The sequence below is a fragment of the Typopeltis vanoorti genome, chromosome 24 (assembly GCF_054136105.1).
Source record: "Typopeltis vanoorti isolate ZY-2024b chromosome 24, IOZ_Tvanoo_1.0, whole genome shotgun sequence".
NCBI lineage: Eukaryota > Metazoa > Arthropoda > Arachnida > Uropygi > Thelyphonidae > Typopeltis > Typopeltis vanoorti.
Window position 1 is genome coordinate 52,638,056 of NC_143572.1, and position 27,604 is coordinate 52,665,659.

At 36.0% G+C, this 27,604-nt stretch overlaps 1 protein-coding gene across 1 annotated transcript in view; it reads left to right on the forward strand.

The window, feature by feature from the left end:
• The window catches only part of Dp (transcription factor Dp), a 230,932-nt gene that overhangs the window by 138,781 nt on the left and 64,547 nt on the right, over positions 1-27,604 (forward strand). The window contains exons 6-7 of the mRNA XM_090414181.1: positions 2,886-3,099; positions 9,347-9,415. Of these exons, the coding sequence (XP_090270307.1) occupies positions 2,886-3,099; positions 9,347-9,415 (283 nt within the window). The remainder of the gene's footprint in view (positions 1-2,885; positions 3,100-9,346; positions 9,416-27,604) is intronic.

The window sequence follows — 27,604 nt, forward strand, 5'->3', positions numbered from 1 at the left end:
CCATTTTACCAGCTTATTTAAATCCTCCTGCAAACTTTCAACATCAGCTTGATTTTTTATTGCACTACACAAAGTTGTGTAGTGCAATAAAAAATCATCATCAGCAAACAACTGAATATCTCCCTTTAAGTCATTTCCTATATCATTTATATACAAATTAAACAACATTGGCCCAAGCACAGAGCCCTGAGGCACACCACTGGTCACCTGCCTCATTCTGGACTCGGCTCCTCCATACACCACCTTATGGTATCTCTCCCTGAGCCATTCTCCTATCCATATCACCAATTTATTATCCATTCCCATCTGCTCCAATTTGCGTAACAGTGTTCTATGGGGTATCCTGTCAAAAGCCTTAGCAAAATCCAGAAGTACTACTGTGTAGCCAGTTCCTTTGTCCAACTCAGATGTTATTCTATTATGAATAGTTAATAGATTGCTAAGGCAGGATCTACCTTTAACAAAACCATGTTGGCCTCTATAGAGTATCATATCCTGATCCACCCATTCTTGAATTTTGTCTTTAACCAACTTTTCCAATACTTTTACCACTACTCCTGAGATGGTGATTGGTCTGTAATTCAATACCACAGTTTTAGAGCCACCCTTATGCAAAGGAACCACTTTGCCTAACTTCCACTCCCTAGGGACCATACCAGAGTTCAAACTTAAATTAAATATCTAGGTAAGAGGGGTTGACAATTCATTTGCACATTCACGCAACACCCGAGCTGATATTCCATCTAAGCCTACCGCAGTGTTTGCATTTAAGTTTTGCAATATATTTAATACCTCTGATTCTTTAGCTTCAATTCTCACATTAGGTATTGCTATAGGTATAGAGATATCCTCACTTGGGTGATAGACTTTTGAAAAGTGATCACTCAGTAACTCGACTATTACATCTGATTTTGTCACCTCAATACCATCAGCACCCACTAAGGTTATCCTTCCGAAGTCATTCTTCCTCTTACTTGCCACATAGCGGAAGAACTCTTTGGGATTACCCTTGATCTCTTTGGCTAAGGTCTCCTCATAATCTGATTTAGCTTTTCTTACTATGCTGGTAACTTGATGTGTATCCTTGAGGTGGGGGGGGTGCAAGGTACTTTTGATAGTACTACATGAGAAGTTAGAAATAACATAATCCCATCGCCGACAACCCCATCTTCCCTGCCGGCCCAAATTAGTCTTACCTGTCAGGATTCCAGTATTGGTTCATCCTATTTTTGTCTTCTAAAGCACTTCTAACTGCATCAGTCTGCCTAGATCTTTGTTTCCTTCTGTTTTGATTTTTTTTTCATCAAACGCCTGTTTTGCTAATCTTGCCTTCCCCATTCCGTTAATGTGACCATATACTACATTATATTAGCTCTACTCATACACTCCTGAATGCTAACAGTATCGGGTTTTTCCCTAATATATTCATTTTTAATGATTCTGCACTGATGTATCTGTTTACCTCAGAATTTTAATTTTTAATTTTCTTCAGAACTCATCTACAGTTAAAAGCAAATGAGTAACTGCATAAAAATGGATGTTTTGGAGTGGGTTTCCATTTTGTGTCCAAAGTGAGAACAAGATGTTTTTCAATAGCATAATTCTTGAATGCACCTGCAAGATATCATTTAACTGATTAATTCAGGTGTTGAGCTATTGTAAGGCTAGAAGCCAGTCAAAGTCAGCTGGAGGTAGCCAGATGGTAGACATTCCATGGTTCACAGACTGTGGAACCGATTCCATCAGTCACAAACAGCATCCCAGAGCTATAGTGAAGGAAAGCTATGCCATACAACTGCAGTGTGTGACCAACATCTCCAATTATTTGCTCGCGAAACTGGAGTCCCACCTTGAATCACCTACTATCTGATTGTGTGTCAGCTACAGAAACATTGGTATCTGCTCCACTGTGTGCAGAAAGCTCCATGAGGATGGTCTGTATGCTAGATGACTGGTATTCTGTATCAACCTCTCCCCACACATCAGGAGAGAATTGAAATGGGATGGACTCCATGTCAACTTGACCCATAACTAATTGGGTCAGTATTGTTTGCAGACAAGTCCCAATTTGCTCTGCAAAGCAATACCAGGTGTGCTCTGATCCTGGATAAAACCAGGGAGAGATGTGTGATCATCCCTGTAATATCTGTGAAAGGGACGACTTACAGTCGAGGTAGTGTGATGGATATGGAGAGGCATTTCATTAGGTGGACACACCAACTTGTATGTGCTCTCTAAGAGAACCATGAATGCTGCAATTTATAGAGATGAGGTCCTAGACCCCTATGTTCATCCCTGTGCATGTGTGATAGGGGAGAACCTTTATCTTACAAGATGATAATGCTCGTCTTCATTGAATGAAGCTTGTGGATCATTATCTTCAAGAAGAGACAATTGTATGCATAGACTGGCCAGCCAGGTCTCCTGATCTTAATCCTTTTGAGCATATCTGGGATGCTCTAAGTAGATGTGTTGCTGTTTTCAATCCCACTCCTCAAAACCTTGAGGAGCTTAAAAGCACTTTCTAGGAGCAATGGTTATTACCACCTGGGTTCCTGGACACCATTATAAACAGTATGCACACCATTATTCTGAGAACTATATTGTTGTGAGAGGTGGCCACATTCCTTATTGAGGCACTTTGACAATCTCAAGATTATTTTGATCCCTTGTTTGACCCAAAAATGTATCCATTTGTTTACTGAATTTTGGGATGTTTTTTTTTTTTTACATCTCATATCATACTTTCACCATATTGAATAAAAATTCATCATACAGTTTGAGTTATCATAATTTTCTCTTTTTTCCTTAATTTATGGAAACCAGTGTATTTTGGCTGCAAAGTAATATGTATATTTGTTATCCTTTCTTTTGCTTTTTATAAGTTTGTTTATGCTGGTTTTCTTAGTTTATATGTATACTAAAAAGAAATTAATAAATGTTCACATTTTACAGGCTTATGACCAGAAAAACATCAGGAGAAGAGTTTATGATGCTTTAAATGTTTTAATGGCCATGAACATAATATCAAAAGAAAAGAAAGAAATCAAATGGCTTGGGCTGCCGACAAATTCTGCACAGGAGTGTCAAAACTTGGAGGTGAATTTTAATTACCTGTAACAGACTAATGTGATTAAAGATGCATTGAATATTTCTCTATCATTCCTACAACTTTTTGTAGTGCATTGGGATCATAAGAATTGTGTATGTTATAGTGCATTAATTGGCTATTGTAATTTTCCTTCAAAATAACGTACGAGAATTTTTTTTTTTTTTTTTTAACACAAACCAATTTTTCAGTAACTTAAAGATAATTACTGGGAACAAAACAGGACTTGCCATGGGTTTCCCCCTTGTCACCAGCCCTGGCAAATCTCAATGGATTGATATTTTCTTTTGTTTAGTCAGGAACAAAAAAAAAAAAACAGATGAATTAATTCACTTTAAAGTTTATATGAACTGGAATATCACAGAAAATTATTGTTTCTTGACATCCTTCTTAAAGTATCTGAAGAGGAAAAAAGATTAATCTTTTCATTATATAGAAAACCAACCACAAGTGGAAGATTCTTACATGTTGCTTCACACCACTATAAATTACAAAAGATAGTCATGATAAAAACATCATGGAGCAGAGTTTGGAACATTTTCAGTATGTCAGAAAAAAAGGAATGAAAAACTATTACCTGAAGCATACTCTTTCCTTCAGTGAGTACAGACTGAAGATTAACAAAATTCATTGCTCTTGTGGCATCTGCTATCTAGGCCGGATGAAATGGCCTGGAGAGAGAGAGAGAGAGAGATGCATGTCTGAACACAATAAAAGATATTGAGCAGGGGAAAAAAAAAGCACAGATTGGGATTCCACACAAGTACAGGCTGCCAAGTAGTTTCAAGAAACAGAAATGCCTTATATTGATCATCAATTTTCTATAAGAAAATTTAAAGAAATATTCATTATCTCTACATAACGTAATATAAACTATGGTTTGATCCTACACCTTGTTTGGTCTGTGTTCATCAAAAGTCTAACAACCGTGGAACTGATGTGACATGCATCATGCTACAGCACATTACAGCAATAACTAAATTGTTCCAGCTCCTGCATATTAATTAATATAATGTTTTGGTCATTTTGTTTGTATTTATTGTGTTGTGTGTAATTATTATTATTTTCCCCCTTCTTTTTTTTTATACAAGACTTGGACCAGTTTGTACTCAGACTGGTTTTGACCTTGACAGTATTGACTTGCAACACTGCAGAATAAGATAATTATTAATCTGCTGATAATTTTCTGGCTACAACTGGCATCCTTGGAGCTAAAAAAATAAACTTGCCAACAGAGTACATGACACTCCAGGCTCATAACTACAGAAACAATTCTGAATTTTAATAGACAAAAGAATAGCATCCTGTCATGACAGTGGTCTTATATTTCCCAAATTTTAGGTTAATTAATACAACAGTTTTGTTGCTAAATGAGGAATGCATCATTGCTGATGCTGACTCCAAAAGTACTCTGATTTGCAACAACTTCTATCTAGTACTTTTTTTCACCTAGTCTTTGAGGCAGATTTTAAAAGTTCTAACCTGTTCACAATAAACTAAGCTGAACCTATATGTTTCACAAGATGCAGTTTATCTTTAAGAAATTGGAAGAAGAGTTTCTGTGGATCTATTTATTCAGGCATGCTTTAGATGGAAATAGTTTTTCTCTGAGTTGGCCTTCATGGTCATTAATTTATTTTATAGATGTTTTAGTGATCTAGTAAAGAAAGGGTGCTGTTTGATTCAGAAGCAAACTCATAGAGACCACAGTAATAGTTACAGTGAATTTCCTTCAGTATAGGTTGCAATTATTTTAGTGAGTGAGTTTGTAACAGTGCTGAGTTGACCATAACTGAGTTCTGGAAGAGCTGTATTGTTGGAATGGATGTGTTCTAGCATTCTTTCCTTGTGTGTGTGCCATTGTTTTAAGGTACTCTATCAGATTGGGTGATAGTGTAACTGTTTGTTAGTATCTTCCTATAAGGGAAAAAAAGATTGAAGCAATCAAAACTTATGTGTGATAGATGTCTAGGAAGTGCGGAAAGTCAATTCTTTTTCTATAGTGAATTGTATTTTTGAATGTCTTTTAAAATGCAGTAAATTTATTTAATCAATCTGGATCACGTGGCAAATACATCACTATATCCCAGCCTGATTAAGGCCATAGAGAGTTTGTATGCAAATTCGGTGTTTTCATTTTGTGTGTGTGTGTGTGTGTGTGTGTGTGTGTTTCGTATCTTATAAGACAATATTGATGTAGGTACTAACAAACATACAATTCATCTTGTAAACTTACTGTATCTGTATGGTACAGTACTGTAAATATATTTCCTTTAATAACGTTTTCTTTTCTCTAGCTTATTTTATTGTAAGAATATAGCATACTTACATACATATATATAAAATGTGTTAGATTCTTTATCTTATCGGTCAGGCTTCTGGTTAACAGTAGCAGGGGTTGGCACCCCTAACCCCCACATTGTTCAAGGATCGACTGTATAGCCAAAAATTTTACATATAAAAAGATTTAAATTAACAGTTATAATGGATGCTTCTGATGTTGATGGTGCCTAATTGGAGTTTGTTCCAATAGCTCCCCCCCCCCCCCCCCCCGGCTAAAACAGTTGGGGACTTCAACTAGTCCCCCTTCAACTAGGTGACACATCCCAGCCCCCCCTGAAATTTAATTGTGATAAATCCACTAATGGCTTTAATTTCCCAAACACAGTACAATACCTGGCCCATGGCTCTCAATAATTTAATTGGCATTCAGAGAAAAGAGAGCAGCAAAAAACTGCTGCCAATCTCATGGTCCCTAACACTGTATATTATCTGAAATAACTCTAGTTCTTGTTCTGTTTTCTTGAGTTGCAAGATTAAAAATGAGTTTCTAGGAAAGGAAAGCCCTACTTGTCTACAGAATACAGTTTGATTGGCTGAATCACACCACAAAGATGTGATGATTGTAAGTCAGAAACCCCAGTCATTTCTCTGCATTCCTTTAGACTATGCAATTTCCTCTGTTATCTAGTTTTAACTCTTAAGCAGATGATTGACACATGCATGATTCAGAAGTGTCTGTGTTATGGAGATAATGTATTTAACTGGGCTTTTCACCAGGCTTTGTGACAAAACATTGGGATGCTCGGCTTTGATTTTAAGTAAAATCCATCTAGTTAGATTTCTGGGATGACAATGACAAAGTTTCATATATACATTTTATTTGTGCTTTAATGTTTTGTCACTTTTTTAGGTTTTTATTATTTTTGCTTATTTTCTTACCAACCAAATTTTGTTGAGCAATTAATTTAGTTAGTAATCTTTGAGGTAACAAAATGATGGTACATGACAAAATTTCATGCCAGCTGGGGCATCGCCCAGTTAAACAAGGTCCCCATTTTTTTCGCCAGGGAACCAGGGCGAACAGTGAAAAGTCAGCTACTAGAACAAATCTGAAAACGCACCCCAACTCAACATCACTAGAGTTAAAGATCAGTACTATCAACATAAGAAGCCTGAATGGCAAAGAAATGGAGCTAGCTAAGGAATTAGATAAGTACCAGATCGACATAATAGGGGTGACTGAAATAAAAAAGACAAAAACTGGTGAGATCATTCTGAGCAACAAATACAAAATGTTATATTTAGGAAATGACAATCAAGGAAAAGAAGGAGTAGCCATAGTATTCAACACAAAATATGAGGCTAATCTTCTTCAATGGCAGGCAGTCTCAAGTAGAGTGATGTGGGCAAATATCAGAATGGGGAACTGGACAATGAGACTTATTTGTGCCTATTGTCTGACAGAAGGCTCTACTAAGGTAGAAGTGTAGGAATTTTTTGATGCTTTAGAGAAAGCATCGGACACAATGAAAAAGGAAAAGTTGGTCCTTGTTGGGGATCTAAATAGCAGAGTAGGAAATGATTGTGAGACATACAAAAATATTTTGGGAAAATTTGGAGAAAAGAGCAAAGCTAATAATAATGGCAAATATTTGTTGGAATTCTGCTCAGGACATGGACTGGTTATTACTAACACCATGTTCAAATAACATAAAAATGTGCGCAAATTCACATGGAGAGAAGAGGCAAGGAATAAGAAAAGTTTCATTGACTATGTTATTGTTGATAGTGATGTTTTCTCCCTGGTGCAGGACACCAGAGTGTACAGAGGATTTGAAATTGGAAGTGAACACCATTTAGTCTTGAGCAGGATAAAATTGAATTTCATATTGAAAAGAATAACATGTAAGAAAGTTTTAAAGCAAATGAAAGTTGAGCAGCTCTCAGATGTGAACTGGAGACTAAAATACACAAAGATTATTGAGGGAAAAATGAAAGAGTTTGAGAACAGGAACCAAACCTTGGAGATTCATTGGCAAGTCTTGAAGAAAACTCTGATTGATTCAGCCAGAGAGGCATATAGTGAGGTAGTCTGCAAGGATAGAAAAATCAGAACTCCATGGTGGACAAGGAAGTTAAAGAGGCAGTGAAGGAAAAGAAGAAAGCATATCAAAAGTTCCTGGCAAATGAGTCAGCTTGTGCTCTTAGAGAATACAGAGACAAATGTAAGAAAGCTAAACAGTGTGTAAAACTAGCTAAACAACAGTTATGGGAGGACTTTGGCATGAACATAGAAAATAAATATCAAGAAGGTGGCAAAATATTCTGGAGATTGTTGAAGCTTAGAAATGGAGGAAAGAGTGCTGTAAAAGGAGTTAATAAAGGTTACATGAAAACAGGAGAAAAAGATATCCTTGAAGTATGGAGTAATTACTTTCGAAAAATTGTTAAATGAAACAAGCAGTGATAGCACAGTGGTAAAAAAAACACTAAACAGGCATACAATCAGGAGTACATATCCATACGTGAAGTAGAAAAAGCCATCAAAGGCTTGAAATGTGGAAAGGCAGCAGGAGTAGATGATATTTGATTAGAAATGCTGAAGTATGGTCGTATAAAATGTCTTACAGTGGCTGCTCTGCATAGTTCAGAAAGCCCGGACAGAGGGATGAATTCCCGATGATTGGAATAGAGCTCTCTAGTACCCATATATGAAAAGGGATATAAAACTGAATGTGAGAATTACAGAGGTATTTCCCTACTGAGTGTTCCTGGCAAGATTTATGCAAGCAAACTTGAGAAACGTTTGAGAAGAAATGTGTAAGAAAATCTTGGTGAAGAACAAGCTAGATTCAGGCCAAATAGGGGCTGTCAGGATCAGATCCTCACTTTACTACAGATGTTTAAAAAGCATTGGAATATAACGAAAGATCCGCATTTAAGTTTTGTCGATCTGGAAAAGGCATACGACAAGGTGCCAATAGGAGAAGCCTATTCAATATGCTACAGTTATATGGTGTCAATGGGGCATTATATCAAGTAATACTTAGTCTTTATTTGTGTTGTAAGTCAGCAGTTAGAATTGAATTAAGTATGAAGTACAGGTTTAAGTACACAGCAGAATTAACATTTGGTTTAATGTTAATTCTGCTGTGTGTTTTTTTTTCAGGGGTTGATGTTCTTTCACTTAGAGTTGAAAGTCAGCAGTTATGTTATATATTATTGCATATGTTATTTTTCTATTGTTTCTTTTTTTGTGTGTTTTTTATGTGTGTTTCTATTGTTAATTGGAAGAAAAGAGGGAAAACATTTTTCCCCATCTGCTCTTTTTTTTTAAGAATTAAGCCTTAAGAATATATAATCTTGGAGGCAAAGTTCAGTAGGGTTTTTTTTTTTGATCTTTCCAATCAAAAATTAAGTGTGTTCTCCCCCCCCCCCCACACACACCAAAAAAAGTATTCTTTTCAATTTGAACTACTTCCGTTGATGAATCTATTGAAAGTTTTAAAATGTTAACACCAATCACTCATACTTCTTTACTGGATGTGTGAGAGATTGCCCTCTCAGGAAAAAAAAAAAAACCACCTACCTTTGACAATGAAGAATACAGTATGACTGTATTCTTTATTGTCAAAAATAGGCAACCAAAAAGTCTGCAACATGACACTTACTATTGACAGAATAAGCCAGTTTTACTAATTAATATTAGTAAATGTAAAGATGCAACTTCACATTCACATCTAAGATTCGGATTTTTTCAGTCTTTTTATATATATATGTAGCAGATGTATAGCATATAATCAAAAGTTCTCATGTATCACAAATGGGTTATTTGCTGTCGTAAGAGTTGTTTCCTCTTATCAAATTATAAGTAAAGTAGAGCAGATAAAATGGTCACTTATTTCTGTTTCATTTTTTTTCTTTCTGAAGTTATCTAATTTACTTCTTGAATAGCGGGAAAAACAAAGACGAATTGAAAGGATCCGTCTCAAAACTCAGCAGTTGCAGGACCTAATTTTGCAGGTATGTGCATTTTTAATGTTCTGTAAATGAATCAGTTTTAGATTATTGCAATACCTACATTCAGTGTATTGTATTTATTATAATTATTCAATTATTTTGTAATGCGAGTTAATAGTTAATTTGACTTACAACATGGCAGCATATTTCATTGGATATGCTATATGTAATCGCTGCTCTTGTCAGTGATATGCAGTTTTTCTGTTTATTTCCAGGCAGTAGAAATTATAACAGTCGTTTGATATTTGGAATTAAAATTTAGCTGATTTATATTTTATTTATTTGAAAATAACTTCTTTTTTTCCTAAATAAGATAAATGGTTGTACCATAAGTGTTGTAGTTATTATTGCTTAGAATTAGTGTTTTTCTGTGTAAAGGACTTCTACTAACTATTGCAGAGATTGCAAAATAATAAAAACATAAACATAAATAAAACTTAAACTACTGTTTGATCTTTACTGAAAGCAAAATCCATAGAGGAATGAGATAACAGGTTATGGCCAGTGGTGAGCTATGGAAATTTTAACAAAGGGCTCGCATCGTTTTCATGTTTAACGGGTAAAAATACTTTTACAATTAAGGTACCTGAGGCAAATAAGGCCCAGTGTCTAATAAAGCCCGTTTAAAAAAAAAAAAAAAAAAAAAAAAAAAAAAAATCATAATTACAGTAAGTTGCTCTGGTTTGGTTTCTTACACACACACAGAGGACACAATAAGCAATGGCAAATCAGTGGTGCCATATTATCTAGTGACTGTATTGTGTCAGTTTGACCTAGACCTTTGTGGGAGGTGGTTGTGTCTTCCCATTTAATAATATTACGCTGCAATAATTCGTAAGTTTTAATTAAAAATATTGTTCTTTTTGCATTGTTTTTATAGTTAAATTTTTCTTTCAACATTCAGTTTTATGATAAAAAATGTTTTAATTGATTTGAATTCATATTTTATGTGAAAATAGATGTGATGTGATCTAATCTCGTTCGCAGTAGCTTGCTCCACCTTTGTAATGAGTTGCCCGGTGTTGTACCACCTTACCCCAGTCCTGAAGATACTTTCAGGTGCAAACTTTGTTTGCTCACACTTGATAAAGCATTAAACTAAATTCATTATAGTCTAACCAAATGAAAAATAAACTTTCAACATCTTTCTCTAAATCCAGAGTAATTTATTAAAAAGGTAGCACACCGTTTGGCAACTCCTATAGGTAGAGATGACCTTGCTAATGCTTCTGTCTGATATCTCCACTTGGGCCTGGCTCCCACTGAAGAGACCTCAATAAAGGTCGAAACTAGTCTGGGTAGTGGCTCTTCCCTTGATGCATAACATTAGACATATCCGCAAGATGTGCAGTTTGCGTTATGGGAGATACTGAGATAGGAGTGATGTTAGCTTGTACCACCTTACCCCAGTCCTGAAGATACTTTCAGTCACAAACTTTGTTTGCTCACACTTGGATAAAGGATTAAACTAAATTCATTATTTCAAATTTATTTATTTTTTTGAAAAAACAAAAAAAGTAAACCAGAAGAACAAGGGGCTCGCAAATTTGAGAAAAATTTAACAAAGGGCTTGCGTGAGCCCCTTATAGCTCACCACTGGTTATAACATTCGCTCACTTTTTCTTTTTCTTTGGTTACTATGATTAAAATAAAACAGAAATTAAATTATTTATTTTCTACCTGTATACTTTTAGGGTATCTTTATAAAAAATATTAAGGCGGCTGAACCCTTAAAACACTTCGGTTTCCTTTCCATAATAGTTAACTGCATTGTGTTATTCCACACAAGTTATTTCCTAAAGGGGGAAAAAAAAAATTTAGTTCACTATATTTATTTTTTCTAAAAATATAAAGAAAATATCTGATCATTTACTAAATTAAAGAGCCAAAAGGCTTTAGTTCAACAATGCAAAATTATAATTTAATTATGTTATACAAAGAATATATGCATGATAAAAAAAAAAATCATAGTACAAAATAAAAGTATATTGAAACTCATACTACCTCCCATAATTTCAAACTTAGATATCTTGGGAGTCTAAGCTAATAGCAGTTAACAAAACATGTTAATATAAGGTTCATATATTTAAAGTTCATTTGAAGAAATAAAAATTGTCTTTTCAAATATTTCTACCTACTTTATCAAAGAAAAAGAATAACTAAAAACTTTTCTACACTGTCATCTAAAAATAACAAGAATGCTTAACAAATTTGAAGAGTCAATACTGAATAGTTTTTCCTTGATGGTATCCCAAAAAATTTCTTAAATCATCATGAGAGACCAAGGCACCTCAGTAGAAGAAAGTTTTCATAATACAGTTGATTCTTACTGTAGCAACCACCATTATAAAAAAAAAAAATTCAAAAAATATTGCTTGCTATAATAAAACTACTTAAACACCCCTGAAGGAAGCTACATAGGCACAATATTCTAAAGAGGAAAAAAAATCACCAGAGCAAACTGTCTACTATAACATCATTTTCATTATCCCTTCATAGTTCTCTCTAATGAGAGTTAACTGCATTACAAAATTGTTCCTTTCTTTTACATAGTAAAAAGCATAAACTTTCAGTTTATTCTAAGAACAGATTATTTATTCTGTTAAAAGAATTTGCCACCGAGAAATTCACAAAGTATGAAAATTCAAATCTGTTTTTCGTCCTAAAATCCATTCTTTCCTGAAGTAGCAAAATTCTCTATTCTGTTAATCTGTATATATACAGATAACTGTGTTCCAGCAGTTAGACATCATTATTTCAGTAGTTATTAAAAAAAAAACTCAAATACTCAGCAGAATTTTTTTTATTCATAAATGCCAATACTTGATCCCATAATTAGTAACTAACTATAATGATAATCACTATTAATTCTTATTGAGGTCATTATGTTAATGAGAAGCTAGTCTATGACGTAGCAACATGTTCATAGCTGTGTATCTCTTATGATATGTACAGCAATCCCTCGATTAATGCGCCTGATGCGTTCTTTAAAATGGGCGCATTAATCGAATATAATAACCTATGGGAAAAAGTATAATTCATTCCTCAAATTTCTGTTTTTGAGCTTTAATTTTTTTTACAAAAGAATTATGATATATCTCAGAGCCTAGTTAAAGGAAAACCATGAAGCTGAAAGACAACAAAACATATTCAGAATATAAATTTATTATTCTGCTTCTTAACAAAGAATTGAGCTAATGTAGTTCGGTGGGCATTCTGTTTTTTCATACAACTGATGGCATGGCCCTATTGCTCTTCTACTACTTCTGCAAATTTTACTCCTCCTCTCTTCATCAAGGTCAGCTAAGCATTGCTGCTTAAAAACTTGATTGTACAAAAAATATTTTCAAATCGTTTCTGTGAAATCTCTTTGGGCTTGTCAGTGATTTTCTTCATATTTTTTTCAGGATTTTCCAGTTGTGCATCTAAATTTAACAGGTCAGAATCACTCAACTTCTCAGAATGAGATTTAATTAACTTAGATTCATTCGAAAAGCCTCTAAAATCATTTGCATAATGTGGAAGAATGTGCTTCCAAATGGCTCGCATATTGCTAGCAGTAATTTCATTCGATTTTGCAACTCTATAACCAGGTCAATTTTATAGCTCTTTCTTTCACGGTTGAAAAGAAACTTAATGCTTTTGATTTGATAAGATCAGTGCTTAACGTGATCTGTTTTTGGTTACAATCTTTGATCCATGTAGAAAGAAGTCTCCAATTCAATCATAATACTTTGATTTCGAGTGCATGCATGATGAACTTGAAGCAGCCTTACCTTTCTCTTTATATTGATCAGCTTTGCTTAAAACTGCTCTTATAGTTGATTCATCCATTTTTGTGTTCTTGTGTTATCTTTGCTCTGGACTCGCCTTGTTCAATTTTCTTTATTATTGTCAAGTTTTTCTTCAAATGAGATTACTTTTCGAATCTTTTTCACACTTCCACTTTTTTGCTTACTAATTCTTTTACTCATGATGAAAAGTTGGGAAAATACTTTAAAATAAAAAAAGTCAGGAAAACAATTGCAAAGGAGGCATGAGATATGATCATAAAAATGTTATGTGATTAGCAGATGACATAAATTTTGGTGGCAAATTTGGAACATAGTGTACATGGAAATAGTGTAGTATGTCATTCAAAATATCTCTGTAAAATGTTTTAAATCGGTATCTAAATTATTTCATCCTGGTCAGTGATTTTTTTAAAATAGCCATAAAAAATGTATAGATAGAAAATTTTTAAAATCTGTAACATTTAATTTTAAGATGTATACAGGTGCACTAATCAAATTTGGGTATAGAAAAAAAAAATGGCGCATTAATCGAGGGATTGCTGTATTCATACCTGCCCATACCTTGGGCCTGTAAATGGGCAGGCCATGCACATACTACAGCCTCTCCCTGTCAACTCAGTTACCCTTCTCATAGTGCAGCTTGTTTCTACAAAAGGGACTCTGTCAAACCTATAAAAGATACCTTCTTAATTGAAGGAAATGCCAACTAGCCCCTCTAGGTGGAGATGAACTTCATTGCCCAGTAAAATACTATCACTTGGCCTATTGAAAGCCTGAAGTGGCCAAGCACCATTTTTGGTTTCAAGAGTAGCGTTCCAGTCCCCCCCCCCTTCCTTTTTTCCCTCATGCGATGTGAGTGATCCTTCAAGGGCATGCCAAACATACTTAGATTTAAAATTTCCATTTTGGAGGGTACGTCAGTAAAAACAACCTATAGTGATGCTATAGGTTGGCTGCCAGATAGTGCACAGTAACGAGTCAATAGGCCTCCTGGTCAGCTGGCACATACTCTGCCAGATCATGCCTGGACAGTCCTAGTAGTGGTATCTCAGAGGCACTGTCAGGGGCATGTTATGCCAATGACCAGGCACTCTATATTGATGTCATGTCCAAGAGTATTTCCTCTTATTCCCCATTCCCACTGTATTCTTCCATCTAACTATGAATGAATAAAGAATTATGCAGACATCGACAGTGATCATCATCAGTGGTCCTAACAGGCACTTACACGCCCACTACCTTCCAACTATTCTTGGACTTTGCAACCGTAACTCGGGGATAAGGTGGTTAACCTTATGCCTCCCAGAGTGTCCTGTTCAGTAGGTGTGTATGCTCACGGCACCGGTTTACCTATTCTGGGAGACAAAAAAACTAGTTTCCAGGCAGAAAAATCCCCACCTCCATATGAAACTGACTAACTCGCCTCCTGTCGAAAGAGACCAGATAAAAGTTCCTCACATCACAGACAGGGAATTACCTAGTCCACAGATCAAAAAGTTTGATCTGTGGATGTAGATAAAGAGGAGTCCTTGTAGTCTTGCACTACTTTGGCCTCTGCTTTGCCAAAACAGGTGGTCTTGGATATCTCAGCCAGGATCATTTGGCTAGTGGGTTTGCTTGCAAGGAACAACAGTGTTGCAGTAAATCTCCTATCCCATGATCTGTGGTAATCCTGGCATTTACTGCTTGCTAGATAGTGGACATCCTTGTGTGGCTCCATGGTAGGTGAGGTACTCTGGCAACAAGCAAAAAAAAAAAAAAAACATGCTTGAGTATGAATCCTTCATCAAATTTTCTAGGGCCCTAACAAGGTCCCAACCAATTAATGGTGACACCTCATAAAACACTAAACTGTCTAGAAGAGCAGTATCAGAATAGTATCATCCTTGATGTTCCAGATTGGGGAGAGTGAGAGGTGCATCCTCATACTTGAGGGTCACCTGTTTCCAACCTCACTCACCTCATCTGAAACATCAAGGAGTTACTATTCTGATGTCCCATATCTTATTTCTGTTATCAAATGACATAGCAATGATATCTGTTTGGGGTTTCAGATGATGTGAGTGATAAGTGTGAGGTGCATCCTGATACATTAGGGATGGTCACCTGTTTCTGACCAAGAACATCGTCCTTACTTTTGCATCTAAGCCTCCAACATACGTAAAAGCAGGATATCTCGACTGACCTAATATCCATTACATCTCTAATCCACTGAGATAATTTAAATGTCCCTCTTCCACCTGTGCCCAGTGAAGTGGTAAAGGCATGATAAACAAATCTGGTATTGCAAAGAAAGCAAAATGTGTCAATTGTCAGGGAGATCATCCAGCCTATTACCATGCATGACAGAAGTAGGAGAAAAAAGATTTAAATATCAGGATGCAAAAAGGAAGTTAGTCCCCCTTCCATTTTGATTTTCTTTTATGCTGAGAAGGTGGCAGTTAAGAAACAGCATCTCAAACTCATTTGTCTATTCATATATCATACCTGAACTTTATGGTTGTGAGTTCCTCTCTGTTGAGCACATCAGTTGCACAACCTACAGTTTCACTGCAGAAACATCTCCAAAAAAGCATTCCATTCAGTGAGAACCCTTGTCAAAAAGTTATGGCAAAGATATTGCTTAAACCACCAGACACTACTCCCACAGAGAAAAAAAAAAGGATATTTCTGTATCCACTGAAAGTGAACTAAACTCAACTCCTGATCCCTAGCACATCAAGGGATGTGTTGAACATTTTACCTTAGAACCCAAAGCTGTTGCAGACAACACTTTGGATGAAAATTTTGCTAGAATCTCAGCAGCAGCTTCACATCCTCTTGAACTTTTAATATTGAAAGAACAACAAGAGAAACAGCAGCTAAACTTTTCAAATAATCAGTTAGTCATGTAATCAGCTATTCATTAAGGAGAAACTAAAAAGAGCTCTTTTTACTGTCTCACTCCAGTGCGGTAGGTCCTGATGACATCCACTATGAGAGGATAAAATATCAACCATCACCTTCTATGGATCTTCCCTATTACTGTATAACAGAATACTTAAAGTGGAAGAGTTTCCAAATTCTTGGCATAAGTAAATTGTCACTGCCAACCCAAAATGGAGAAAGGCTTGAACATATGCTTACAATTATCAACCTATTGTTCTGATCAGCTGTCTTTGTAAGATAATGGAGAAAATGGTAAATTCCAGACTTCTGGTATATAGAAATTAACGACTTTATAACACACGACATGGCTTTCTTAGACATTTTGTTCAATATTGGACTGTTTGGAAATGCATGAGATGGATTTCTAAAATGAGAACATCTGGTTTTAGTGTTCTTTGACATGAAAAAGGCTTGATACAGCCTGGAGATATGGCATATTAAAAGGCCTCTATAAACAGTCTTATTAAAAACTTTTGTCCAGCTGAATCTTCCAAATCCAAGTGGGAAGCACGTCATCTCAGCCATATCATCAAGTAAAAGGATGTTCCCCAAGGATCTGTCTTAATTGTGGTACTCTTTGCTATCAAAGTTTATTCAATCACTAAATAAATAGCTTCCTACCAGAGTAGGCAATACTGTGTATGTGGATGACTTCACGTTTTACTGTCATTCTTATAATAAGAGGACAATTGAAAGATAACTTCAACAACCAATAAATTGTCTCTTCGTGGGTTCTTAGTAATAGGTTCATGTTTTCAGCAGAAAAAAAGTGACTGTATACACTTCCGCCACACACACACTGCCCAGATCCTGAGTAAGAATCAGATAGGGTTACTCCAATAGCAACAGGGACTAAGTTCTTAGCACTTATTTGACAGAAAACTTGTATTCCTTTCACGGATTCATTAACTAAGGGAGGAGTGCAATGAGCATTGAATCTCCTTCAGACGCTATCCTTTGCTTGAGATCGATTTTCATTGCTTTACCTTTATTCATTCAAAGCGGGGTCCTTCTAAATCCACAGTTCTGCAATAGAGTAGTTTGCAGTTATCTATCATCACATATTGCTCATTCAAAGTTTTTGTCCAAGCAAATAAACCTGCTCTCATTTAGAAAGAAATAGCTCTTAATTATGCCCTAAAAATAGTGTCTCTTCCAGAGCATCCTCTATATTGGGAAGCTCAATAGTACATCAGGCTGCCATCTGTTCCTTTGGCATTTGTGTTAGATAATACAAGCTATTGGCATAAATCTTGACAACTTCGCCCAATAATGTAACCTCTCGCTGTGCCAGCTAAGAATGTCTCGCACTCCATCTGTCTGCATACAGTTATTTTATCTACACAGAGCAAAGCACTTTGATATTCTTCCCATCTGCACTGACTGTTCAAAATCTGAGACTTCTGTTGGATGTGCTGCTGTGTTTCTTGAATTTTTCATTTCCAATCAGATCCCACTTCATTGCAGTAATTATACAGCACAGTTGCATGCAATCCCGTTTACATTCTTTACAGACCATCTCTTCTCCATGTACAATCCACATCAAGTGCTTTGCAAGGTTCTACAACTGTTATACAAAATGAAGGTCCTTAATTTTGATATTCAGTTGTTCTGGATTCCTAGCCACATTAGAATTAAGGGCCAGGAAACTACAGATACAACTGCTGGATCTGGCCATATGTTTTTTTCATGTACTGTATGTCAGTTCTTTATATAGATTTCAGCCAATTTATAAGATCAGCGCTAATTAACCAATCGTAGTCATCATGATAGAAAGCACTGACAAATAAATTACATGAGATTGTCTGAAATTTAGCATTTGCAGTCTAGTCAATATAGAAAACACAGAAGATAAGTTGCTTTTGCTAGGCTCCACATAGTCATCTAACCTATGTGGAGGGATGATGACCCACCTATGTGAGAACAATGCAATATCCGTCTTACTATCTGGCATGTTTTAGTGGAGTGCCAGCACTTCAGTCGAGAAAGACATAAAGCTCTTACTAATCTGACTGAGACATACTCAGATCTTATCAGACTTTGATAGATTGTATGAAGTTTTTAACATTTTGCTAAGAATTAATTTATACAAACACATTTGATTATAAATTCTATTTGTATAGATATCACATTGCTTAACTTGATTTTTCTAAAACTTGATGCATGTATATAACATGTTTACTGATTTATCTCTTTCTTACTATTATTACCTTCAGTGCTATGTAACCTTTTGGTGTAGTATGTTTGCTATTTCACCCCTAATCCATGAATGAATCAATCAATCAATCCAGTGCTAATACCTGTATAATCTTTTAGTTCCTAAAAAAAACAGCAGTTGCACCATCTACACAACATATGATTTATTTGTGCATCATATATATATATATATATATATATATATATATATACACACACACACACACACACACATACATAGTCACCCCTCTACTCACGTCCTTTCGAAGATATGTTCGTGATCCCATATAATGGAATAAATAACATTTTCAACATTTTCAAGACTCGAGCGTAAAGTAAAAAGGTTTTTATTTAGCAACAGTGCATTGAGCGGCAACCTCCCTCGACAGTCAGCACTTTGCTTCAACAGTTCCTCTGTTGATTTTGTATTTAAAAAATATGTTATTTGTGGATTTATCGTTAAATATTTCGCAATATGTTGTGCAACATTATCCCTACACGTCTAATTAAAAACCTAGTGAAGTATCACAGAAAAAGAGGTGAGCAATTGATCTTGAAACAAAGTTGCAAGTTTAACGATAGTCATGAAGCAATGACAAGGTCCTATCGGTGATTGGAAAAGCTATTTCCATCATGCATAGAGGACCTGAACCAAAAGCACATACCTCTGAGCACTATGACCATAGCCACTAAGGCACTGAGTCTCTTCAACATGTTGAAGGAGAAACCAGGACCCGATTACTATTACGAATTCAACTCTTCTTCCAGTTGGTTCATGAGATTCAAGCACCATTTTGCACTGCATAATGTGAAAATGTATGGTGAATCTGCAAGTTCCGATGAAAAGGCTCCCAAGGAGTTTGCAGAGAAATTGGATAAAATTATTACAGAGGAAAATTATTTGCCACAGCAAATATTTAATATAGATGAGACCTGGAAAAAAATGACTGAGCAGACAATTCATCCACAAAAAAGCTAAAAATCTATGCCTGGTTTCAAAGCTCTTAAAGGCCATGTTACGATACTATTAGAGGGTAATGTGGGTGGATATAAACTGAAACCATTTGTGATATGTCACAGTGAGAATCCACGAGCCTTCAAAAACATTAGAAAACATACTCTTGCAGTTCATTAGCGGAGTTATAAGAAGTCATGGATGACTCAAAAATTGTTTGCAGATGCTTTAATCAACTGTAATGCGAGTGAAATGGAAAGCTATTATGTGAAAGAAAATGTAGAATTTTAGATTTTATTATGGGTAATTCAAGATAATGGAATATGAGACGGATGACTCCAGTTCATCCGTCTTTTATTGGTGATCTTCACTAATTTCAAGGTCATGTTTCTCCCTGCAAAACTACTTCATTGATCCAACCGATGGATCAGGGAGTTCTTTCAGTGTTTAAGGCTTATTATCTACGGAGAACTTTTCACAAGCCATTTCTGCTAATGAAGGAAATGACCAGACTCATGCAATTCTGCAAAGCAATCAGTATTTATCATGCTATTAAAAATATTGCTGTGACTAGGAATGAAGTGACCTCTCAATGTATGAGTGGCATATGGAAAAGGACATTAAAAAAGGTTTGTGCATGATTTTGGAAGTTTTGAAAAAAAATGAAGACCTTTGTAAATTGAGTGAAGAAATAGTGGACGTAGCAAACAATTTGAATCTTGAAGTGAATGATGACAACATAGTTCAACTCATAGAAAGTGCCCCTGAAGGGTTGACCGATGAAGAATTGGTCGAACTGGAGGAACAACGTGTTGCAGAAGAGGATGAACGAGAAAGGAAAGAGAAACAGGGAGAGGTAGTTAAACAATTCACAGTGAAGGGTCTTCCAGAAATGTTCTGCAGTTAGCGATGTTCTCAAAATGGTTAAAGACATGGACCCCTATCACCCCAATGTTGAATGCTGCTTCTTAGTAGAAAGGGAAGTAGATGATGCGTTTGTTTGCTATAAACAAATTTATGAAGTAAAGAAGAGGAATAAGCAAAGCACACTGGACATTTTCATTACAAAAAAAAAAAAAAAAAAAAAAGATTACACCAGAAAAGCTGCAGCCTGATTGTTCACAAATGGAAGGTAATGAAGATGTGATTGTGGAGGAAGATTTGGGTCATTATTTCCTGTTTTATAGTGGCAGTAATGCAAAGTACACTCTTATAATAAAGTTTAAAAATTAAAATGACAGTATACTTATCATGGTTAAGTTCCTAACCTGTATTACTGTGTTGATTTAATTATTATTATTATTATTATTACGGGCGACTCCAAGGAGTCCTTAGATTCATTGAGGGAGGCCCTAAATATCTTGTCCATCACAATTATTCGACATTCATACTTTGCCTTGAACTCATTCACTTTCATTGCACCCACAACAGACTGGCAGCTTATTCTACTCATTCACCACTCTTAAAAGTAAAAAACCTAGCTTTAACACCCTTTCTAACCACACTCTTGCCCAGCTTCCATGGATGTCCCCTAGTCCTCCCACCACTAGTCCTATTCTCAAAAATATCCTCTGAATTAATCCTATAGAAACCCTTCGGCAATTTGAATGTCTCAATCATATCTCTCCTTTTCCACCTATCAACCAATTTTTGCAACCCAGAAATCTTCAACCTGTTCTCATAAGGTTCATTCCATAGACTTGCTATCATCTTGGTCACTTGCCTCAAGATCCTCTCAACCTCCTCCCCATCAAGAAGAAACCTAGGTGACCAAATCTGGGCACAGTAGTTGAGATGGGGTCTTATCAAAGCTTGATACAGAGGAACAATAACTTGCTTGTCTCTGCTCGTCAAAGTATTCTTCAGCATCCAAGTGATTCGATGAGGTGATTTAGCCACTTTTGCAATGTGCCCCCCTAAACTTCAACTCCCTATCCATCAACATGGATAGGGAGTTGAAGTTTCAACCCTGGCCTCATCAATCTCCTGGAGTACAGTTCCACCAATGTGATATACTGCTGCTAATCTTTTCACCCCAAAATGCATAACCTTACATTTTGTCACATTAAATTTACATCCATTCTCCTTAGCTCAGACCTCCAATCTATCCAAATCATCCTGCAAAATTTTGACATCCAGAGCAGTCACTATTGCCCTACCCAATTTTGCATCATCAGCAAACAAATGAACGGTTCCTCTCAGATCTTTTCCTATATCGTTAATGAGCAAATTAAACAGTAGTGGTCCAAGAATAGAACCCTGCTGCACACCACTAGTCACAGGCCGTCTTTTGGACTCTACTCCTGAGTAAACTACTCTCTGAAATCTCTCCATCAACCACCCTCCTATCCATCTCACCAACTCTATATCCATTCCCATATGTTGCAGTTTACGGATTAGAATTCCATGTGGTATCCTGTCAAAGGCCTTAGCCAGGTCTAGCAGTATCACTGTAAACCCATTACCCTTATCCAGTTCAGCCATCACCGTGTTATAAAACCTGAGCAAGTTACTGAGGCATGATCTACCCTTCACAAAACCATGTTGTCCCCCATCCCAGTTTCATCTATCTAATCCTGTATTTTTCTCTTGACTAATTTCTCCAAGACCTTAACAACAATTCCTGATATGCTAATCGGTAGGTAATTTAAAACAGCAGTCTTGGAACCTCCTTTATGCAGTGGAACTATTTTCCCCTCTTTCCACTCCCTTGGGACTGACCCAGTCCTGAGGCTCAAATTAAACAAAATGCCCAAGAGCACCGACAGTTCTTTAGCAGCTTCACGTACGACACGAGCTGGTATACCAACCAATCCCACAGATGTATTGACATTGAGGTTTTGTAATTTCACCTCCACTTCATTCACCACAATTCCCATATAATCTATTGGTTTATTCATTCCTGCAATGTCACCATCTGGATGATATACTCTTACTATTGCAAAGTGCTTGCTCAGTAATTCAACTATATCAACTGAATCGGTTACCTCCCTACCATCGATATTCTTTAAAATCATTCTGCCGTGTACAATTTTTCTTTTACTTACAACTTATTGAAAGAACTGTTTGGGATTCTCTTTAGCTTGCATGGCTAATTTCCTTTCATAATCTGCTTTTGCTTTTCTTACCACACTTGTTACCCTTCTGGCCTGTGCTTTATACCGTTCGTGTGCCTGCAGGTCGCCTTTTTCCTTAAATTCCTTCCACAGTTGTTTCTTTTTTTGCAACTCAAGCTTAATGGTGTTATTCATCCATTTAACCCCTACTTGATCTACTATTCAGACTCTAGGTATACAGTCAGCTATAACCTCCTGCAAACTATAAACACTATAAACATCCAGCCCTTGCAGTTTTACATGCCATGGCACTGAACCAAGCAATCTCCTAAGCTTGTCATACTTGCCAGCATGGTAATTACATATGTACATATTTCACTTAATGTATCGACTTACGTCCTGCCTGATGGAACGGAACCCGGACATAAGTCGAGGGATAACTGCATATATCATCATCAATTTCCTGCCATGTAGCTTTAAGGGGTGTACAGGATATGATAGTACTACATGAAAAATTTACATCATTACTAACTTCCTATCTACAATTTTCCTCCAAATCAGCCTGTTACTTGTCAAGACTCCAACTTTATCAGATCTTATATTTCTATCGTCTAAGGCACTTTGTACCGTATCAATCCACCTATGTCTTGATCTTCCTCTGAGTTGTTTTCCTGCCAACCTGGCAGAGAACACTTATTTTGCTAATCTTTCCTCGCTCATTCTGTTTAAGTGACCATACCACCTGAGATTAGCTCTGCTAATGCATTCCTGGATGCTGACAATGTCAAGTTCTTTCCTAATATCCTTGTATTTAATATGATATTGCCATTGATGCCATCTCTTCATGCCTCTAATCTTTCTCAGTACTCTCACATCTGCGGTCTCTAGGTTTTGGTCAAGTGTTTTACTTCTGACACAGCTCTCAGATCCATAAGTTAAAACTGGTTTGAACACTGTCTTGTATACAGCTAATTTAGTGTTCTGACTAATTTCTCTCTCATGCCATATGAATTTATTCAATTGACTGCCTACCATACCACCTTTGTTGATTCTGTTGTCTATTTCTATATTTAATTTACCATCTTCACTAAAAATCATGCCTAAGTAGCTGAAATGTTTACTCGTTCCACAGGTTCTCCATTCACAACACAGTTGACATTTTCAAAGATTCTGCCTATTTTCATTGTCATTGTCTTTTTATTGCTGACCTTCATACCATATCTATTACAACAGCTATTCAATTTAGTCATTGAATCTTGCAGACTTGTAGCAGATTTATTTAGAAGAATAACATCGTCCGCATAAAGCAAAGAGCTGACATTAACATCTCCAATTTTGATATAATGTTTAATACCACTTTCCTTCATAATGTGATCTATATAGATAATGAATAACAGCGGGGGATAATGTACATCCTTGTCTCACACCAGATTTAACATTAAACCATCTTCCTGTACTTCCTTCAATTCTAACTGCTGACTTACAACTCAAATAAAGACTAAGTATTGCTTGATATAATACCCCATTGACACCATATAACTGTAGTATATTGAATAGCTTCTCTCTTGGCACCTTGTCATATGCCTTTTCCAAGTCGAGAAAACTTAAATACAGATCTTTGCTATATTCCCATGATTTCTTCACTGTTTGTCGTAAAGTGAAAATCTGATCCTGATAACCTCTATTTGACCTGAATCCAGCTTGTTCTTCACCAAGCTTTTCTTCCACAATTCTTCTTAACCGTTTTTCTCAAGTATACTTGCATTTATCTTACCAGGAACACTCAGTAGAGATATACACCTGTAATTCTCACATTCAGTTTTATTTCCCTTTTTATATATGGGTACTATGAGAGCTCTACTCCAATCATTGGGAATTCATCCCTCTGTCCAGGCCTTCTGAACTTTGCAGTGCAGCCACTGTAAGACTTTTATACCACCATACTTCAGCATTTTTGGTTGAATATCATCTACTCCTGCTGCCTTTCCACATTTCAAGCCTTTGATGGTTTTTCTACTTCAAGTATGGATATTTATTCCTGACTGCGTGCTTGGTCAGTGTTTTTTATCACTGTGCTGTCATTACTGCTTGTTTCATTTCACAGTTTTTCAAAGTAAGTACTCCATATTTCAAGGATATCTTTTTCTCTCGTTTTCATGTCACCTTTATCATCTCTAGCTATCCTTACAGAACTCTATCCTCCATTCCTAAGCTTCTTCAACAATGTCTAGAATATTTTGCCACCTTCTTGATATTTATTTTCTATGTTCTTGCCAAAGTCCTCCCATGACTTTTGTTTAGCTAGTGTTACACACTGTTTAGCTTTCTTACATTTGTCTCTGTGTTCTCTAAGAGCACAAGCTGACTTAATTGCCAGGAACTTTTGATATGATTTCTTCTTTTCCTTCACTGCCTCTTTAACTTCTTGTGTCCTCCATGGAGTTCTAATTTTTCTATCCTTGCAGACAACTTCACCACATGCCTCTCTGGCTGATTCAATCAGGGTTTCAAGTCTTGCCACCGAATATCCAAGATTTGGTTCCTGTTCTCAAACGCTTTCATTTTTCCTTCAATAATCTTTGTGTATTTTAGTGTACAGTTCACATCTGAGAGATGCTCAACTTTTATTTGCTTTAAAACTTTCTTACATGTTATTCTTTTCAATATGAAATTCAGTTTTATCCTGCTCAAGATTAAATAGTGATCTCTTCCAATTTCAAATCCTGTGTACACTCTGGTGTCCTGCACCAGGGAGAAAACATCACTATCAACAATAACATAGTCAATGAGACTTTTCTTATTCCTTGCCTTTTCTCTCCATGTGAATTTGTGCACATTTTTATGTTGGAACATGGTGTTAGTAATAACCAATCCATGTCCTAAGCAGAAATCTAACAGATATTTGCCATTATTATTAGACTTGCTCTTTTCTTCAAATTTTCTCAAAATATTTTTGTATGTCTGATGATCATTTCCTACTCTCCTATTTAGATCCCCAACAAGGACCAACTTTTCTTTTTTCATTGTATCAGTTTCTTTTTCTAAAGCCTCAAAAAATTCCTCCATTTCTACCTTAGTAGAACCTTCTGTGGGACCATAGGCACAAATAAGTTTCATTGTTCAGTTTCCCTTTGTCATATTTGCCCACATTACTCTACTTGAGATTGCCTTCCATTCAAGAAGATTAGCCTCATATTTAATGTTGAATACTATGGCTAGTCCTTCTTTTCCTTAATTGTCATTACCTGAATATAACATTTTGTATTTATTGCTCAGAAAGATCTCACCAGTTTTTTTCTTTTTTTGTTTCAGTCACCCCTATTATGTCGATCTGGTACTTATCTAATTCCTAAGCTGGCTCCATTTCTTTGCCATTCAGGCTTCTTATGTTGATAGTGCCGATCTTTAACTCTGGGGATGTTGAGTTCTAGTGTGTTTTCAGATTTGTTCCAGTAGCTGACTTTTCGCTGTTCGTCCTGGTTCCCTGGACGGACGGACAACGACCCAGCCGGCATGAAATTTTGTCATGTTGTACCATCATTTTGTATTTTGGTTTAACCGATAAGAATACAATTTGGTCGGCTAAATCCCAGATTGCCAGCCCATACTTGTTCGTTCAGTATCCCGGTAGATACCCAACAGGGTACGCCACGAGAAAGTGAGGACTCGACATTTGGTCAGAAGTCCTGGTCAGTTTTCTGCATTCCTTTAAATGATATGTGGAGGTCTTCTCTCCGTTATACAGCTTTGACCTTTAAGTACCCCAACCGTGTGTGTGTGTGTATTTTTATTATTTATTTTTTTTTTTGCTAACTGCTGGACACAATTTTGTCAGCTGTCCTAAATTGCTAATGGTTATCTAGTAAAAAGTTGCACTATAGGAAAGTGAGAATTGGACACTGGATCAAAATAACAGTTCACTGCATTTCTTATGGGCTAAGTGGGGACTTGGAAAACCAGCAAAGTTTGCACAAGTTTGAAAATAAAGTACTGAACTTTGACATCCCATTCAGTACACACGCTATGAGTTATGCCATTCGGTACACAATAAGTTGTGTTCTGTATATTTTTGCACCATACTGTACTACTACCAGCTTGAGGTAGTACAGTATAGTGCATTTTTCTACATGGCAAAAAAAAAATGTAGAGAGTAAACTATTGTCTTTTAAAATGAAATACTTTTGAAAAATAAATGGAACTCGTTTTTTTTTTTTTAAAGATACCAAGATTATTATTATTATTATTTTTTTAATTTTATACTTAGTTTTTATCCTTTTCCCAAGGAAGTAAAACAATGTTTTGCTCGTGAAATATATTCACGTCTGAGCTATTTGTATATAGAGGCTAATGACTTATCACTTGCCTTAGCATGTATCCCACAAAGCAACACCCCCTTCCGGGCATGTATAATGCAATGCATCATGTCCAGACTGATTTTGACCTTTATTGAGGTCTCATCAGTGGGAGCCAGATCTCGGAGAGATATCAAGGTTTAAGTAATGCAGAAGTCATATATATATCTCATATACAAGTAGACAAAAGGTGCTTGACCTTATTAATAAAAATCTGGGATGAGAGAAAGATGTAGAAATTTTTTTTTACCTTGGGTATTATACGTATACATTATACATATTTCATGCGCAAATTTTGCTTCCTTGGGAAAAGGATTAAAATCAAGTATAAAATTTCTTGGTATCTTTAACATATAAATGGAACTCATTTGAGAAAACATAAGACTAATGCACAAGTGCTGCAAGATCTGTAATTCAACAATTCTTAATACTTAAAAGGCATAAATTCCTTTGGTTGGCCATATTGTTTGAGTACAACCAAATAGACTTCCTGACTTGGTGTTTGATGCCATTATGCAGGGTACAGGGACCCAAAGAAAGAATTTTTTTTATATATAAAAAAAATCCTTAGAGCAGCATTGGACTTTCAAAGCTGCTGAAGAGTTTGCATTGGACAGAGAAGGATGGAAGGTTCTTAAGCATGAGGGACTTAACCTGTCTTGAGGATGGAAGCGAAGTGGAGCTCTTCCTAATTTATCTAGTCTGACTCTTAAGCAATGCCCTTCTAAAAATAAGTATACCTTTAAGTTTTTATTGACAGTATTAGAGGCTGAGTTTCACCATAGAACAGATAGTTTACTGTGTGAATAAGAACAAGTTATTCTATTCATATTAAACGATATTTTTTCTTGACCACAGAAGCTATGTAAATTGACTATTTGGGAAATGTTGATCAAGTATCTGAGAAAAAA